The 20,273-nt window shown below is 34.3% G+C and overlaps 1 protein-coding gene across 1 annotated transcript in view; it reads left to right on the top strand.

The window, feature by feature from the left end:
- Nucleotides 1-20,273, top strand: part of LOC123542232 (uncharacterized) — a 66,976-nt gene that overhangs the window by 20,206 nt on the left and 26,497 nt on the right. The window contains exon 9 of the mRNA XM_053531346.1: nt 828-984. Within this exon, the coding sequence (XP_053387321.1) occupies nt 828-984 (157 nt within the window). The remainder of the gene's footprint in view (nt 1-827; nt 985-20,273) is intronic.

The raw sequence follows: 20,273 nt of genomic DNA, 5'->3' as shown, positions 1-20,273 counted from the left end.
AATATATAAAACATGTCAAATATATACACTCTGTTCATCAGATGTTAAACAGCCATGTGTTTCTCAAATTTTGATCAAAAGGGGCGGAGTGCAAAACAAAATTTTCTATGCTTGCTTACAAAATAAATCGGCGTGGAAATTTCAGGCAGATTTTTTTTTTCGGCAACTCAATTCATCTAAACGTTGTGTACAGACAAGTAAAGCTAAAGATTTCATTGTACATGTCTATCATTTTTGTTAGAAAGAGAGAGTTACACTTATTACACATACATTTAATATTTAAAAGACATTACATCTCAAGACATGCAACCATTATGAACTATCGTACTATTACAGTTAATCCTGGAACAGTGTAAATAAAACACGTGTTCATATCAATATGAAGCGGTCGACTTCGATCGAGTAAAATCAGTAATATCAACAAAATAACCTTGTTAATTTTCATTAGTTGTGTTTTATGCCAATATAGCGATAGCGCACGTCATTTGTTTCATGATACAGCACCTTTGGGTTGTGTTGGTGAACTCACCACTGAATCTCTCGGGATTATGCAGATGTTGTTACTCGAACAAAAACGTGCATTAAACCTATAGTGCGTGTGTTTGTGTGTGTGTGTGTGTGTGCGGCCGGGGGGAGGGGCTGCTGTTCAGTTTTCTTTTGGTCTAGGTCGCATGAATACAGTGGTCTTGAATCTTAAACTGATGAATGGTTGTAGACCGGTATTTTATTATTGAGTTAGAAGGAGGTGTTCACAAACCCACTTGCCTCTGACAATTTTTCAAAGTTAGTAAACGTTCTATGTAAATTTCAGTGCATATTTATTACAGCTTTTCCACTCAATATAAGTGACATTCAGTTAAAGAATGGTTACAGACCCTCCGAAGGACGTGTTGAAATTCTTGTTAATGGGACGTGGGGGACAATTTGTGACACTAGGTTTGCTTCTGCAGATGCGACAGTAATTTGCAAAATGTTTGGATTAGAGTAAGTACTTATTTCATATTTCATTTTCTAATTTAGTGTATAGTTTTGGAAACAATATGTTTTTTTAAGACGACTATCTGAAATAATATAATTAAAGGAAATTTCCATTACCGTTTCTAACATACATCAATTTAACGGTACGTTAGTAAGACATTTTATAATAGGGTAAACAGGAGTACAGCTCCAATCAATTCACTAAAGAGTTAGTTGATTTTAACACGATTTGACCTCCTCCAAAAGTGCATTATGTGATATGTGAGATAATACCTAAATACATACCGGATAATACTTTTAACATCATATATTTTCTGCGAAGCTCATAATGCTGTCTCTGGCAGCTGAGAAAATCAAGAAGAAAACTTGAAGCACATATAGCTAGCGTGACTCTTTTATATTGTACATACTGCAAAAAATAGCCGCCGGTTTCTTTTTGCCACGCCGGTATTTGGCAAATTCAGCCCATATTTATACGCGCTTTACAAAAATGAAAATTGCCTTAAATTGTTACATTAACCCACCTATTTTAAAGTTAGTATGTTTTGATATGATATCATTACTAGTTTTTTGTAAATCAGTACGAGAAAATTACATTTGCCATGGCAAACGCGGTTTTGCCATGGCAAATCGGTCTTTTGCCATGGCAAATCGTTCTTTTGCCATGGCAAAATTTGTTGCCATGGCAATTTTTTTTCAGTTTTCTTAAAAAGTGATTTTAACTATTTCCAAACGAATGTATTGGTAGAAATATGTTGTTTCATATCGATAACTCAGTTTTTTTTTATTTTGCCATGGCAAAAACTGGTCATGGCAACTTTGCCATGGCAAGGTTCTGCCATGGCAATTTTGCCATGGCCAGTTTCTGCCATGGCAAGATTCTGCCATGGCAACTTTGCCATGGCAAGATTTTACCATGGTAAGTTTGCCATGGCAAGATTTTGCCATGGCAATTAATTTATTTTTTCAAATATTTTAAAGGATGTTTGATAATTTTAGTGATTATGAAATACAATACTGGCAGGAAAAGAGAAGATTTTAGATTTCTTGTGTTGGCACATTTAAATCAGCAAGCACAGAATCTTGCTACATAGATTGTTTCACCATTACTGGGATAAATGCTGATTGATTTTTAGTGGCAAGAAGTAGTTTTTACATCCTTGTTTTAATGAATGAAAATGTGTGAAATTTATTTGTAATATTACATAACGGCCATCGTGTGCCATATATTTTTCTATTTAGAACAATACAAATATTACTTAAATTACAGAACATATCTATTCATCAAATAAGTAAGTTTCTTTCATTTATGAAATACGATATTAGTTATTATCATAGTATCTTGATCTTTGATGTTATATATGACTCGAGAATTTTAACAGGCTTGAATAATCTAAGCCGCGCAAAAATAGAAAAAAAATATCCGAACAAAACTGTTTAGCGCTTTAAAGTTTTTTTATATTCTTGATCTGCATTGAGGTACTTAAGCATTCAAGACATCAAACAGCGATTTTAATGACGAATAGGAAAAATGTGTATCAGATTTTCCCTTGCACATAGGTTTGTGCAACATATGCTATGTTACAAAAACCCGTAGAAAGTCACACACCAGCGAAACCGGTTATAGGTTCGATGCCTGGTCGCGTCATACCAAAGACGTAAAAATGGTACTAGAAACTTCCTCACTCGGCGCTCAAGACGGTAGTCCTAGAACTTGTAAGCCGCGCAATTATAGAAAGAAAAATATCCGAACAAAACTGTTTAGCGCTTTAATGATTTTATATTCTTGTTCTGCATTTAAGTACTTAAGCATTCAAGACATGATTGTGAATACAGCGATTTTAATGACGAATAGGAAAAGTGTGTATCAGATTTTCCCTTGCACATAGGTTTGTGCAACATATGCTATGTTACAAAAATGAGCATTTTGCAAAACCCGTAGAAAGTCACACACCACCGGAACCGGTTATAGGTTCGATACCCGGTCGCGTCATACCAAAGACGTAACAATGGTACTAGAAGCTTCCTCACTTGGCACTCAAGACGGTAGTCCTAGGACTTGTCAGCCCGTTGTCAGTATAATGTTACTGGGTGGGGTATCAAATCACGTTTTTACGGAGTAATATTCTAGTGAGGCAGCACTATAAAGTTGGGCGTTGTGCTCACCGCTACATTTTTTTTTTAATTTTTCACAAAAAGTGATTTTAACTATCTCCAAACGAATGTATTGGTAGAAATATGTTGTTTCATATCGATAACTCAGTTTGTTTTGTTTTTATTTTGCCATGGCAATTAAGTTACTTTTTAAAGGAAGTTCGATAATTTTAGTGATTATGAAATACAATACAAGAGAAACAGAGAAGATTTTAGATTTCCTATGTTGGCACATTTAAATCGACAAGCACAGAATCTTGCTACAATGATTATCTCACCATTGTTGGGATAAATGCTAATTGATTTTCAGTGGCAAGGAGTAGTTTTTTACTTCATTGTTTTAATGAATAAAAATTGATGAAATGTAATTGTAATATTATATAACGGTGATCATATAAAATATATTTTTTCTGTTTAGAACAATACATATATTTCTCGAATTACATGTATAAAAAGTAAGTTTCTTTCGTTTAATATGAAATACGATATTAGTTATTATCACAGTATCTTAATCTTTGATGTTATACATGACTCGAGGATTTTTTCAGGCTTGGATAATCTAAGCCGCGCAAGAAATGAAAAGAAATCCGAATAAAAAGGTTTAGCGCTTTAAAGTTTTCTTTCAATCTTTATCTAAATTTAATTGCGAACATTGAGGTACGTAAGCTTTTTGGAAATGATTGTGAACACATCAATTTATAATAACGAAAAAAAAAAATGTATCATATAATTTTATGCAACATATGCTATGTTACTTGATATTTCACTGACACAAACAAACTTTCTTTTTATTTCATGTGTAAAACTCTATTTTTGTTTGGTAATTTATAAAATGTCCCAAATCGCGGGAAAGGTCAGCAGAAAGCATAACCCAAATGACGTCATTTTAACGACGTCATCGTCATTATGGTCTCCTGTATTCATAACGCTTGGTATACAATTTGACTTCAATCGCGACGGAGGACCGGAATTAATTCGGCAAAACAGTGAAAAATAAAAATGATAATCTACTGTTTCAAAACTGTGGATTATCACTTTTATTTCACTGAGAAAACTCTCTAATTCACTGGAAAACATAAAAAAATTAATTTATAATAACGAAAAGAAAAATATGTATCAGATAGTTTTATGCAACATATGCTATGTTACTAAATGAGCATTTTGCAATACCCGTAGAAAGTCACCCACTGGCTTATAATGTCGTCAGTAACCCCGCATTATTATTACGTCACTGTCGTACATTTAATTCAGGGATACCTATCGATGGCAGATAGCTAGCATTTGTTGGGAAGTTTAACGTGTCAGGCAAGCGAATTTTAAGTGCATCGGTGCAATTTTAGTTGAAATTATATGAAATTATTATTAAATGACAATACTTAAAGACAGTGACTATTTTGCGGAGAGATAGAGCTCATAAATTGTTGTTTATGAATGGCAAGGGAAAACTTTAGTTGCCAAATCGAGCTATGTCCTACACGTTCGGCTGGGAATCATTAGTGATTAAGTTGGTTTTTAGGCATGACCAATCATTTATCATCATTATTATTATTATTATTTTTATTATCACCATCATGATAAACACGTTCAACGGCGCTTTACTAAAGAAACGCATCCACACAGGGCGAGAAATTTGAGACAATATACTTTCGAGTTTAACAAGTTATTAAAGATTTCTGTCTACATTTTTCAAGATATTTTCTAAATATTTGCAAGCTCCATGTGAATTTCTTTAACATAGCATCGTTATGACGTTACGCTTGGCGTAATGATTTTGACGTACGACCTGTGTGTGTTTTGAATAATAATAAACAGTTTCAGTCTTCTTTGTTTAGTATGGAAATAAATCGGGTCGTGTAAGAATGTGCTATATAACGAATGTGAAGGTAATATAATGACCATATTTATTTTTACAAGTATCAAAACATGTGTATTTACGTCAATTTATAGGATAGAAATATGTATTTTCCACAGAGCAGCAGTCCCACATATATATGATTTTTCACTGAGGAACTGACGTATCCTGCATTTAACATACGGCCCAAAACATACGCTAACTTACTTTAGCACCATTTACTGTCGCACTAGCGTTAAATGTCGCAGGTACCTTTAAACGTCGCAAGAATAAAATCAAATTTTGCATCCACCGTTAGCAAACGTGTTGCCGCTAAATCATCTGCCACTATAAGTTGCACTTTTGATTAAATGTCGCAAGAATTTGTACACAGATATATATCGTAACATGAACTTTTAATGTCGACAATGCCTATTGAAAACTAAAAGACATGTATTTATAATTAAGTATGTAATAGGCTTGGATCTTCAATAATATAATAATAGTAAAATAATGCGGTATTAGCTTTAAGCCCAACGGAAGTTATACATTCTATTACATGTATACTTTCTGAAGGCAGCAGTCTTAACATGTATAATTATCTATTTCTTGTACATATTGAAAGACGAGGACCTTGCTCACCTTGCCTTTATAGTTGGCTGTTTTGATAGAGGGTCACGAAAGAAAAAAGTGAAATTATTTTGAAATAGAGACAGTGTTTTTGACAGGGAGATGTTAATGTTTCTACTTAAATGATACGGGATGGTAATGTCTTGTATTTGAGGCGTGTGGTAGGAATGGGGTAAAGGTGGGGAAGGGAATGAATGAATAATGATAATATTGTTTTTATTAATAATGATACAGAAATATAAAAAATAGTAAAGAAGTATTTTTAAGGAAAACAGAAATTGATTTGTGGGGTGAGGGTAGATGACTAAGGGATCAATTTGGAAAGGTAGAATGATAATGTGATACTAGGAGGCAATGCCAAGAAACTAAAGATATGCAAAATATCAAGGTACACCGCTCGGTATTTGAAATAGTGCAATGAGGACAACACATGATCTTCAGCTGGATAGTCGCCTTCACTGGTACTAGGAATACTTCATGGACAGAGTTAAGTCTCATTTGTGCAAAGGCACAGGCGTTTTCAAAATCGGTGCAGTTTACACTTCTTGCATGTCAATCAGTTTGCCATTGGTTGTCTATCAACATATTAGAGTGTGATCCCTCGGTGGCAAGGTCTTTCTATAACGCATATATCATACCTTTTTCAGTAGATATAAGGTGTGAAGTGATCGAGACGTGATTTCGTGCGTTCGAATTAACATGTCGAGTGCTGGAGAAAAAATGTCATGCTCTCATAATGGGATGTTGTGCGATTGAAATAAGATGTCTTGCGCTCAAACTATAATGTCATACTGTCGAGATAGATGTCGACACTCGTATATAAATATCATACAGCAGCGTGTGTGAAACTGAGTTTGTCAACCCGAGGGCAGAATGTCAACCGAGGCGAATGCCGCGTGGTGACATTCTGTTTCGAGGTTGACAATACCAGTGTCACATAAGCTTCCATATAGTATTTGTTTTAATATACCGAACAAACTTTTGTACAAGATGTTTTAAAATGTTTTTAATTAATTTAATTTAACAGTTTTATCTTTAGCGCGGTTATTGCCTGTGTACACACTGAATAGTGACGTTACTAATATATTATGTGTACAAGGGAGGCAATCTAGGATAAAAGATGAGGTTTAAAAGCAGTTATTCGGACAATAATGTGCTTCCATGATGTAGTCGAAAGAAGTCTCTGATAAATAGATCCTCGTTTTTCCGTTTTTCGCGCATTTGCGCGTAAATCAGGGGCCAAATTGGCATTCACTTGTGAAATGAATTTTACATAAAATAGTACACTTTTCATGCTAGTATTTGCATGATTTCGAGTTGTTTACTTGAAAAGGAAAGTAGAGTGTTTATTCTGAGGACCGCTTTCTAAAATGCGGCGAAATGAGGGTACCTGACTTCAGTTGACTTGCATTTCACTGCATACTACAGATATTCAACAACCCTTTTTCTTTTCGTTTTCTCGAAGCAAATGTATGGATATCTTGTGGAAAATAGGTCTACGACAGAGTGAAAATCTAGAACTGTAACAAAATTGTTCTAAAGTAGCTGCATTTTATATATAACAAAGAATGATTTCTTTTATTGGTATATAGCCACGAAGCAGTTAATTGCCCTTATATGAGATTCTAAATACCAGCGCGGTCACATGATCTAACGGTCACTTTCGCTTAGTCACGTGTTATAAAGGTTAAAAAAGTTTTCGATAGTCAAAATATCTCTTTCTCGGGTAATGGGATTTTATCATTGTAGACAAAAAATAGGTATAATAAAAGATGTTCACATCTCGAAATGAGACATAAGATGCCATTTCATCGAAGTAAAATGTCTCGCGCTCGAGGTAAAATGTCATGCTCTCGAGATAAGATGTCGTGCCCTCGATTTCAGATATCATGTGCTGGAGATGTACAACGCATGAGGACACGTTTCCTTTAAACTGGAGAGTTATAATGGCCTAGATCGATCACTTATGTTTCACAACTGGAAGTCTTGCATGAACCCAAATTTGGTATAACGCGACCGGGGATCGATCCCGAGACGTCCCGTATTCGAAGCGGACGCTCTACCACTAGGCTATCGAGGCATCATACCAAAGACGTAAAAAATGGTACCAGTACCTCACTTGCTTGGCGCTCTGCATTAAAAGGGAAACTGGCCTCTTTTCTCATACCCTCGTGGCGATGGATTCCATCAGGAATGAGGTGTCGAGAGTGATTAATAGAGAGTTTGAGATTTCAAACTTCGCTTCCCCTTTAACGTCTCTCATATATATTTTGGGTAAAACGTCACCGATATGCGTGTATTTTATTTATATCACACGTTGCTACTAAAGTTTTCCATGTAATATCACGTAAGCCTAAGACTTCTCTTTATTACTATGCGAAATAAAAAGCTTAGTTTTAGGATTTCTGCTTATTAAGTTATTTGATTATCCATATGTATAATTAGACTAAATTTGATGCGAAACACTATCAATAGGTATAAGAATAATGAAGTTTTGTATGGCTAATGATTTTAACTAAATACATTGAATTGAACCTGGAGGTATAAAGTTATCAACTGATCTTGAGAAACTTTGAAATTTTGTTCAAACTTGAACTTCTACGGCATATTTGTGTCCCCAGGTGGTATCGATTATACCAGATGGGCCTTTTTGTCGTATGAAGTGAAGTTTTGAACGTCCGAAGATGTGATATCACGAAAGTCGAAACTTCATTCTTTTTACATCTACTCTGTCCACATACTCGGCATCAAAGACTGAAATCTTGATGGAGGCACATGGCATGACAGTCATTTTACTTGAAAAATAAATAATTACGCGCGATTATCATTTGGTGGAACATTTTATTTTCACATCCAAATAAAATCAATCTGTTTCTGTCGGACACTTACGACAACTGCGTTTTAATTATAAACATAAAATGGTACTAGGAAGACGGAAAATTCTTCTGAAGTATCAGACAATTTCAGATCTATGATATCATGATGAGAGACGTTTCCTGTTAGCCGTATGGGATAACTCCATTCTTTAAATGCACGGAACCAGAGCCTGGCAGAGGGACATTGTGGGTTAATTCCCCCTCTGATTCTTACATTTTACAAAGAAAGTTGGTCTTGAAACTCGGTGTGACCCTACCCTACCCCCCTTCCCCTCCCCCCCGCCCCCACCCCCACTCCCTGAAATGGGTGACCCCCTCTTTAATGTTGGTGTCCCGCTAACCAAAATTCCTGGATCCGCAGATGCTTTACTTATAAAATAGTATATTAAAATCATATTGTGCTGTCTGAGAGTTTGGCATTATACATAGTCATACAGAGTGTCATTATCACGTTGATATGATCATTATAGGTTATTAACTTTGTATGTGGATATATGCACGAGTTCGTCAGCGGTGATATTGTGCGACTTTAGGAGCGCAATATTGTCCGCGAAAGAACGAGTGCACATATCCACATACAAAGTTGATAACCTTTTTATTACATATCCACTATCAAATGATTAATTTATATCTAAATTATCGTTCTGTCACGAAAGACAGGAAAAAATACGGAAAAAAAATTCTCCGAAAACGCAATAAACAAATCAAATTGATGCGCATTAATATTTTCCGCGAAAATGACGTCAACTTGTTGTCGCAACGTGCGCGTGGACGCCATGGACGTCACGCGATTCTTTCCATTACAACGTTAAGAAAACATTCCACGTCCTATATAAGTCCAACTCATGACGTAATTATAACTTTCATTTCGTTTCAGTCTGATAAATTACTACGTGCCAGTATCTAATAGGTCAGATTAATCAAAGAGTAAAAGTAAACAAAATGTTGCATAAATTACAAATTAAACAAACACACAATAGCAACAAAAATCTAAAGAAACGAGATCCGCAATGGACGGACCGTCAGGGGAGGTAACTAGAGTCACGGATTGGGACTAGTCCGATATGAAAGCGTTCAACGTCATGATATGAAAAAATATTGCACGATCACGGTCCATTTAAACCCAATGGAAAATAATTTTAGGTATGTAATAATCAATTTTATTTCCTCTCATGTATGATTTACAATCGTGCATTGTATACTGACTATACTGACATAATTTTTTATAAAATCTAAATGTTTGGAGCTCAGCTGCAAGACTAACGAGTTTTTTTCTGGTAATCGCTCTAATATCCATGCTGTGATTATATTAATTGAAATGTTTTTTTTATTTAATTTTAATTTTTTTAATTTTTAAAACCTCTTGTAAAATTCCTGCCCTTTCGGACAACTGGTATCAACATGCACGAAAAAAACGATCATAATTACGGATAAATTGAATAGGCGGATTAAAAGAAGTAAGGTTCATTCTAATGTTTGAAATCTCAAGGAATTTTAATCGAACTTCAACTTCATACGTCAACTTTGCAAGAGACGTTGAAGGGGAAGGCGAAGGTTGAAATCTCAAACTCTCTAATGTCGATTAAAAAGCGTCTTTACTGTCTTAAATAAAAAGACAAATTACTGGTCACCAGCTTTCCCAGAAAATAAATACTACAAGAGAAATCGTTAAAATTTGTGAAATATGTTACATAAAATAATGTAAGGGTAAAAAGCAATATTGATAACATCACATTACAGTTTTTAAAATGTATTTGAGTTGACTTCGAACCCGAGATAACATGCGTGGAAGTCTGACACTTTACCACTTCATCGGTTAACTAACTATACTAGTATTTATTTTAGTAATACAGGTACAAATATTGCGTAAACTAACGAAAACGCCAGAAAAATAATGGCTAAGATCAATGATTGCGAGGTAAATTATTTATGGATAATCGTAAATGAAATGAAATGTGATTTAACTTGTCAACTATCACTCAAAATAATTATCCTCTAATACGTTATAATAAGTTTATCAAATGGATGCTGTGGGTAGATATTTTGTAAATAAATACAAACCTGTACTAAGAATCAAGGCTTCCTGACCATACAATTAGGTCATATGAGAGGTTTGTCAAGTATTAAATTATTCTTCAAAACATATGATATAAGGAGAGCTAAAGAGTTACAGAAATAAAGAAAAACAACAAAATAAGAATGTAAAACAGGAGTATCCAGTCGGTTGTCGGATTAGTGAAATAACATTACATCATTATTGTTTTTAAACTTATACAGTAAATTACACGTATTCGGGATTAAACTTGACTCAAAAAATATAAATGTACAAATAATCAGTAAATATACATCAGTAAAGGCGAAGAAGTATTTAAATACATACAAAAGAACATAGAGGGATGCGCTCCATCGTTAAGTTCTACAAATGGCAATGAACTATTTAAAATTTTATAGATGCTCTAACCAGGATTCCATGTTTTCAAATGTTACTAATTAGTGACTTCATGGTTATAAGCTCATCTTTAAAGATGAAAAGATACACTGACTTTGAATTTATAAAGTATCAGTTATACTACAAAGACTGTAATCTGTATTTTACTTCATTTTAATACGAGTATGCTTTGCTATATCAATACAAAAACGCTGGAGACGTGCGTTCGATCCTATCACTTCTGTTATTTCTTTATTATTATTATTATTATTATTGTTGTTGTTGTTGTTTTGTCTATCTCTGATACAAAAAGGGCATATTCCGTAGAATGTGTACATGTAATCATTGTAACATAAAAATTATTCACTTGATGAAGACAGTCATATTGCAGGCTAATCACTGCAATTTTTTAATGAGTTCATAATAGCAATTCTATTCAACATTATCTTTTACCACTCTGCAATTAACGTATTAACACAGAATGGCAACAAGAGATAATCTCGCGTTTACAATGCGCATGCCAAGCGCCTCAGATAAAAAATACCCCGCCGCGATCACAACGTTACTGTTATTTGTGTCACTTTTAAGCGGATAATTAGTGAGAAAGGAGCTTAGGGATTTATGCAGGTTTGTTTTCTCGAATATACGATTTCTGTACATGCACTTAAATTTTGCGGAACATTTACCAGACAATTTTTGATGTTATGTAGAGAATATGACCATTTAGACCATTTAGAAAATAGACCATTTTTGCTTTTCATGTCTTTCATACTTAAAATTTTGTCTTTAACATAGTTTCGGACGGACTGTTTCTCGAATATTGTCGCGCATAAAAGCGAGGTTATGATCGTCAAGTTAGTCAATTATTTTTTTTTCTGTTTCAGGATTGCTTATTTATAACATAAAATGATTATTACACTCTTCCAAATACATATAAACCACTGTTAGATTGTTTGTGTATTTGACTTGCGCATATTTTAATAATATATTGTACTAAAATAAAGACAAAACCTGAAGTAAAATGTGAAAACTACTTCTGCTGCCGTGAAGTAAACGCTTTCTGAATGTTAGTAGTCAAAACTATTTGCACTCTGCTCTATGGACCTCGGGTAATAGTTTTGACTGTTAGCCGACATGCCATTCAATAAGGTAGTGGCTAGGGATCCGGTAACCAGACCTCTAGACCCTGGCCTTCAGACAACCCGTACATGGAAGGCTAGAGGTCTAGTAATCCTTACAGATACTGAGACTTTTCTTGTATTACAAAGAGCAGACTATATTAACGGGAGATGATTTAAAAAAGTTTGTTTCACCCCGTCTGGGGGTACCATGTAAGGCTTAACGGCACTGGTGCGGTCAATAGAGATAATATAATCTCAGGGGAAACGTGTATAAACATATTAAAATCCTAAACTTCGTTCAAAAGAGATGGCGTCAATAATCAGGGGGCTTGAGCTTGTATATGCACCCCGTCTGGGGGTACCATGTAATTCTTAACGGCACTGGTGCGGTCAATACAAGCGATATATCCTCAGGGTGAAAGGAGCTATCTATTAAAGTTGCTAGGGTCGGGCCACAACTATGAATAGCAAGAAATAATTTTAGAAACAACGTAGTAACAGGAGCCGACTGTTTATGGAGCATATCAATGGATAGTAGCCCGAAAGAGTTTCTAATATTATAATTTCTATTATATTAATTTAAATTTTAATTAGTTAAAATGTATATATACATATGTTATTTTTACTGTTCTATATATTATAATCAAAAGGCCAAATACTTTCTTACCAACCAGTATCTTTTAAATTATTCTGATTTTAAACATATACGTAATTTTAAGCCATAATTAGGCTAATTTTAGACAATGATTTTAAAACTAAGAGACATATCCTTGCAACCACTTTACATTTCGGCAAGGATGGTCACCAGTTTTTACTAAATTAGTTTTAAATATATTTTTATAGCTTAATTTTATTAAAACTTAGGCAAAATAAAAATCAGAAACAAGAGTCTTTGTGTTTTCGTCTTTCGGCAAAGGCCGACTCTGACTTTATCAAATTTTATCAAATTTTAGCTAGCTTTAACATTTTTAACCAACTTTTATTCAATTTTAACTTTTTTATACACATTTTATAATAACTGTAATAAAATCGTGATAACAGAAACAACAAAATATCAAATAAACCTATTAAATTAAATTAAATTAAATTAAAGTAATGGCCAACAATATAATGTGGTAGGGACCTATGGTGGCATAAGCAAGACCCAGTCCGAGAAAACATGTACTAGAAAGACGCCACCATAGGAAAATCCAGTAGTAATGATGACCAGTAAACGGATCGACGGAAACAGACAATGGTAAACAAACAACAGGTAAACAGGTAAATTTTAAGTAAAAATTCTCACGCGTAATTTAGACGTCGGGTACACAGGATTCGCGTATAGAACATTTATTAATACATAGTTTTTCTCACTTATCGGACAGAAAAATCTCTATTTTTAGAAGTGCTGGAAAATCTTATCTCACATGGGTTATCCCACACTCCTGTGACGGACTCCTTCATGCGCTGAATATACATATTATTTATGTAAAATAATTAAAAATCAGGTACCTTTATCTTTTCTCTCCGTTCCTTATAGTGTATTTCTCGATTCAAAATTCATTACTTTATGATAAGAACGTACCGTTACGTTACAAACGATAAAACTAAAGCGGAACTTTGTTATTGTGCGTCACTGAAATATCACGACGTCACTTCTGCTTACGGACGCCAATTTCCCGCGTTTTAAGTAGTTTCATATTTTTATGCTTGTTTTTTATTGTTTCTGTTGTGGTAAGTGAGAAATAGAATCCATCATTGGTGTTCGGTGAAGATCGGAAATCCCAATCCTCGGGCGCACCGCTCAAGTCTTAAACTCGGCTCAGCCTCGTTTAAGACTTGAGCTGTGCGCCCTCGGGTTGGGATTTTCTGATCTTAACCGAAGACCAATGATGGATTCTGTATATCTTCAAATTTTCAGAATCGCTAAAGAACATATATAGCTATAATGCTAGAGCATTTTTAGTAATATACTGTAATTTAAATAAGCAAAAATCACATAGAAACGGTTTGAATTTTGATAAAACCCAAACCCTAAAATTTCATACAGCGCGATCGTAAATATCTTTTCTATACAATAAGTAAAGTAACTAATACCGATATAATCACAGACACTTGGGGCTCGGACCTCCACACACCCCATTCTCCTCCGCCCCTGGTTAAGTTTAGCCAATATATTTTAGCATTTCACCATGTATTAAGCATAGTGACGATCATTAAACGCATTTTGTAACATTTCAGCGTGTTTTTAAAAATGTATTTTTTTCCATCAATGTCTCAATATACAAGATATGCAACATAGCACGAACAAAGGGAACACTTACTTGCGCTGGACCCTCGCTTTGTGTAGCGCATGTCATAAACGGGAACCAAAATTGTTACTCTTACGGCTATGTTTTAAAACCGATCATCACTTCTTTATGTAAACAAACCTGTGTAACACGTGCTGAATGATAATCCGTATAATGCAGTCGAAACGGGATCATTTTGGTACCGGCAACGGTATGCGCAGTTCAAAGCAAAGGGGTCTATTCGCAAGGAAGTGTTCCATAGAATTAGATAGATTGATTTATATTATTTATTGATTTCTCGTCGGAATACAAATGAGTTGTCGGGACCGGTGTCATTTGACAGAATGGTAACAGATCTGACGATTGATACCAGTGATTCATTGGTAGGGGTTCTTTTAAACGTTTAACTGGCTATTGTTTCTCTAGTGTTTGTGATATGTTGCATATCTTGTAGTATTGTGAGCATTGATGGGAAAAATACATTTTTAAAAAACACGCTGAATGTTACAAATGCGTTAATGATCGTCACATATGCTTAATACATTGTGAAATGCTAAAAAAATATGACTAAATTAACCAGGGGGGGAGGAGAATGGGGAAGTGTGGAGGCCCGACCCCCAAGTGTCTGTGGATATAATCATTAAATTTAGACTTTGGACTATAAAGTGCAAAAAACAGATCTGAAAAACGTTAAAAAATGACAAAGTGACAGCAATTTAAAAAACATAGAGTAAAACGGTATCGGTAAAGTACATTGAATGTTTACGAGTATATAGAATAAGCATATTTATCGATATGACACAATTATGCAGTAGGCGTGGCGTGTAATCTATAAATAACCTGTGTACTGACAACAATCGGACGTATATAAATGATATGTATAATAATTGAGCCGTGCCATGAGAAAATCCGCGCAGTCTGGTCAGAATCCATGCTGTTCGCTTTCAAAGACTATTGTTATTAGAGAAACCATTAGCGACCAGCATGGATCTTGACCAGACTGCGCGGATGCGCAGGCTGGTCTGGATCCATGCTGGTCGCAAACCCACTATGTTGGTTTTCCCATGGCACGACTCAATTATGTGTTTTTAAAGTTTTAATGTTTTTAAAGTTTATGGTTAATAAAATAAAGTATAATAGTAATAAAAGAGTATAGATGTAGTTCATGGTCACTGGCAGTTATTCTCAGGCGTTTCAGGAATGTAAGAAAGGTAATCGCGGTTCTTACCCTGGATGACAAAATTTAATAAATTTAATTATATATTTCATAATCTTTCATTATTTTGTCAATTTAGACACAATTCAGTGGGATACAATTACAACAATTAAACAATGCAAAAACAATAAATACTCCAGCCTAGACCCAGACATGCTCCAAAAATGACACCCGGGCCTTGAATTAAGGTCCCCCTTTTACTATATCATATGGTTCTAATTCTTTGGAATCAATCCAGGCACCGACCTGTATCTGGCAACGGGTCTCAAAATTCAAATATCGCTGGGCCTACGATTGATTAGTTTGACTGGAAACAGTCATAACTACGCAGCACAGCGTAAACAAATACAAAATGAATAAAAAAAAGTTTGTTTTCATACTTTCCTCGATTATTTGAATGGTTCAGTCACAGGAAACAGATGTATTTATAATTCTTATTCTTTAATCCCGGGAAAAGTACAATCGCATATTAAAGATAAAACATATAGCTCTCTCGCTATTCATATTGATTACCGGACCTCAGCCTGTCCTGTACGAGTACCGGGCGCCTAGCCACTTCCATTCAGTAAGCGTATAATATTACATGATTCTTTATAAAATTCACCGATCAATAATTTGTGCTAGTGTTTGTTTTTTCTGATGCCGTGCAATAAAACACGTGCAGACCTCGAACATATTCTTTGACAACTGACCTTCAAGTCATTCGATCAAAGGTTGAATAATATATTTTGTGTGTATATTTCTTATCTATATTTCAAAGTAGGTTATTTTGTTAAATCGGCATTACGAAATTTTATTAATATTTCTTAGCCGATAAAGCTAGACGTCTTTGCCTATCACAAAAATCAATAAAAAACCGATAATCCAATATCACAGCCTTCGGATGGATTCGTGGATTTCCGTACCAGTTGTTGTTGTATGGTAACACTGGTACAAAATAAGTCCAGTATCTGACTTGATACATCTACAGTATAGAATTAAATGCAATACAACTTTTAACAATGCTTAAAAGAAATAAAAAGAGAAACATCATATTCAAAATATTATTTTTTAAAGTAAAAGTTAGGCCAGCATTTTATATAAGTATTAGGGACCTATGGGTTAAAGATCAGTAATTTAAATTCTTCTTTGTTTCACATTTAGAAAACGACAACTTCACGTCCTCTTTACGTATCTTTAGAGAACATCACTTTTACATACACCAATTTTTCATAAGAGTTCTATCACAAATTAACGAAAAAATGAAAAGAAAATAGGGGGTTGAATAGTTCCTAGTGAAATGCCAGTCAGTTGTGGTCTGCTACCCTAAAAATGGCGCATATTTGCTCTCCTCCGCGCAATAAACACCTACTTTCGGTTTCGATCTGCAAAATTGTATGAACATGAAAACCGTCTCGTTTCATGCAGAATGTATTCTAGTAGCAAAAGAAAACGCGCGAAGAGCATTCATTAATTAATAATTTCGCTTCAAACTTTCAGTATCGATAAAGAATAGATATAACTCGAATGCTAGAGCATTTTTAATGAGATATTAATGTAATATGAAATAAGGCAAAACCTCAAAGCGAGCTCAAAGAAATCGGATTTAGCTAAAAATATTATGTATCATTTATTTGTCACACAGAAACTATTCCCTACTCACAAGAATTCAGGAGAACCCATTCACTTGAAAAAGTCTACATTTAGTGTCACCATACCTGTAACAGTGAATATCATACGTTGCAAAAATTATGGGAAGCCGGTGTCACGGTGACGTAATTACCGCGTTCCCGTTTCTTTCTGCTTATTAATGACATTTTTACCATTTTCTGGCCGATGCTTGATCTTTTAAATGAAAATAATATTTTTTTCAAACAACTGGAAAGCATTCTTTCATTATTGTTAAGTGATGAATATTTTTTAGCAATTGAATGAAGTTCTGTATTCACTCCGGAAAGAAGTACTACCTGTGAGCACCTATCCGTTAGGGTGCGCTTTTTAAGAATTTCCCGACGAAATTTTTCAAATCCATCACCAAGTGTGGAAGTATACTTGCGTTACCGTAAAGCTCGCTAATAGTACGCAAAATCATACAAAAACAGCCGATTTGCAATAAATTACCTGTAAAATTTCATACATCGCATTCGTAAATAGATATTTTGTTTTATCAGAAAATGTATTTAAACCGCTGCGACCATTAAATTCAGACTTTCGGTCAGATAATGCAAGAAAACAGAATAGAAAAATATTAAATGATAAGAAAATGGCATCAGTTTTAAAAAAAAATGGCCAGCATAGTTAGAGCGGCTAAGTAATGCTATATAGAATGACACATTTTTCGATACAACATATGAGCCTCGCCATGAGAAAACCAACATAGTGGTTTTTCGACCAGCATAGAATCAGACCAACCTGCCCATCCGCGCAGTATGGTCAGAATCCATGCTGTTCGCTAACGGTTTCTCTAATTGCAATAGGCTTTGAAAGGAACATGTTCTAAAACAGCATTTGGGCCTTGAATTCAGGCCCTCTTTTATACATGATACATGTATATTACAGTTTGGAATATATCCAGGCTTTGACTTGTATTTGAGATATAGGCTGGTATTCATGAAGCTCATAAGGGAAAATTTTCCCTAAGGGACTAACTAAAGGAACAGTTCAAAAGCATTTTGTGGACTGTCGTCGAGGTAGTTGGAATGTTTAATAATAATATCACTTACAGTTTTGCAAAGTAATAGAGATTACTGTTAATCTTATAGTGTCTACACTTTTCTTTTGTACTATGATGTTCAGGAAATTTTACATATTTAAGGATTTTCTAAGTTTTCTCCTAAGGAGCTTTATGAATACGGGCCATGCAGGTCTCCAGATTCAAATTTCGCTAGGCATACGATTGATTAATTAATTTGGCCGGGAACGACCAATACTACACAGCGTAGCGTAATCAAAACACAACTAGATACATTATATATATTAACAGGCGGGAAGTTTACCAAACGATGTTATCATGTTGTTTTAGGCAGTCATATAGGAAATAAAGCAATTATATTGGATATATGATGTAATATTTCAATATAAAAGTGAAAAGCGGAACAAGTCGAAAATGTATAAAATACTTGATTCATATTCCAGTAAAAGAAGTGATTAAGAATATGAATATGTTATCTTAAATATTGAGAAAGACGCTACATTTGTCTGTCTATTTATTCTACCACGCAGGCAACAGGATTACAGCTCTTACATTTTAATTTTTATAATATGTTTTTTTTTAGCAAATTTGATCTGCAGTAAATCACACAGCCATGATGAACTAAAAATTCTGCTTTTATCATATTTACTCTGTGAAGTCATATTTGGCTTTTTATCGTCAGATATATTTTTCAACCTGTGTATTTTAAGGAACTATTATGAAAACTGTTCTTAAAGAATTTTACACGGGTATAAGATTTACTTTTATAGCTCTTTGCTCCGATCAGACATTTAACCAGAACGCACCTAAAATACCGGAATACACCGGAGTATAACCGGAATGCTTATGTTTTTTTTTTTTTGTTTTTTTTGTAAAGGTATTTCTTTGAAGGGTATTTGACAGAATTCAATCATGAATGACACAATTATTTATTTATTTATTTATTTATTTATTTATGTTTTTTTTTTTTTTTTTTTTTGGTAAAGGTATTTGTTTGAAGGGTATTTGACAGAATTCAATCATGAATGACACAAATATTTAACTTACGAAAGGAAAAGAAAATACGTTTACACGTTTACACAAAACGATTTCATATGTTATTGAAGTTTCGCGTGCGCACGGGTAATTTCATAACCGAAATGCAACCGTATTTATTTAATTAAAGGGTGATATATGACATAAATAATTACGTTTCACGTGTCGCCGTCATACATAATGCAATCAACAATATAAAATCACGCTGATTAGAGATAAACATTGATAACACGTGTCATCTTGTGTAATCCAGTATAAATATTTTACGACAAATTTATCAATGTGTGAAATATTTATTACGTTATTGAACATTTGACCTGTTTGATTCAAGAGTTTTTTATTTAATTAAATGAGCTGCGCCATGAGAAAACAAATAGTCATTTGTGTCGCGTTTGTTACCAGCATCCACGCAGTCTGGGCCCGGATCCATTGTTGTTCGCTTTCAAAGCCTATTACACTGATTTCTAAGTTAAGTTTTGCGTTAAGGTCAACTTTTCTCCTTTACGGTCAAATCTATCGATTTAAAACCCGGAGCAGTTATTCGCCATTTTAAGGTGACACTGCACAGCAAGTACCGTAACTCTGCATTGCTTTTTGCAAGAATATTGACCTCCTTCGGCTAGGTTTATAGGACTTAGAGAATCATGGCTAGGTTTATATTTCTTTTTACACAGAAACAAAAAATTCAGATGAGCATTTGCATCCGCAAGCGGTGCTCTTGTTGTGTAAAAGGATAATGCAGTAATTCGTTCTATACCTGATTCTACTTTATAGTGTAAGTCTGTATTTTAGTTTATTTTTATAATGTTTACAACATTATTGTTCTTTTTACAGGTCATCTAAACGCAAAAACCGGTCATGCGGATAGACATCAAAATGTGGAACTGAACTGGTATTTGAGACTTAAATCTTCAGAATATTACTACATAAAACTGGTGGATAAATCGAAGTGGAAGTCTTTAGGAATGGCGAGTAAACAGTTGTGTCTCTTTGGAGAAACGATGATACAATATTTACGTCTACATTCAAATGATGCTATTCAAGGTAACGAAATACTCAAAGA

Source organism: Mercenaria mercenaria, chromosome 19, assembly GCF_021730395.1.
Source record: "Mercenaria mercenaria strain notata chromosome 19, MADL_Memer_1, whole genome shotgun sequence".
NCBI lineage: Eukaryota > Metazoa > Mollusca > Bivalvia > Venerida > Veneridae > Mercenaria > Mercenaria mercenaria.
The sequence above is the reverse complement of the archived record's forward strand: the minus strand, read 5'-3'. Positions and strand labels throughout refer to the sequence as shown.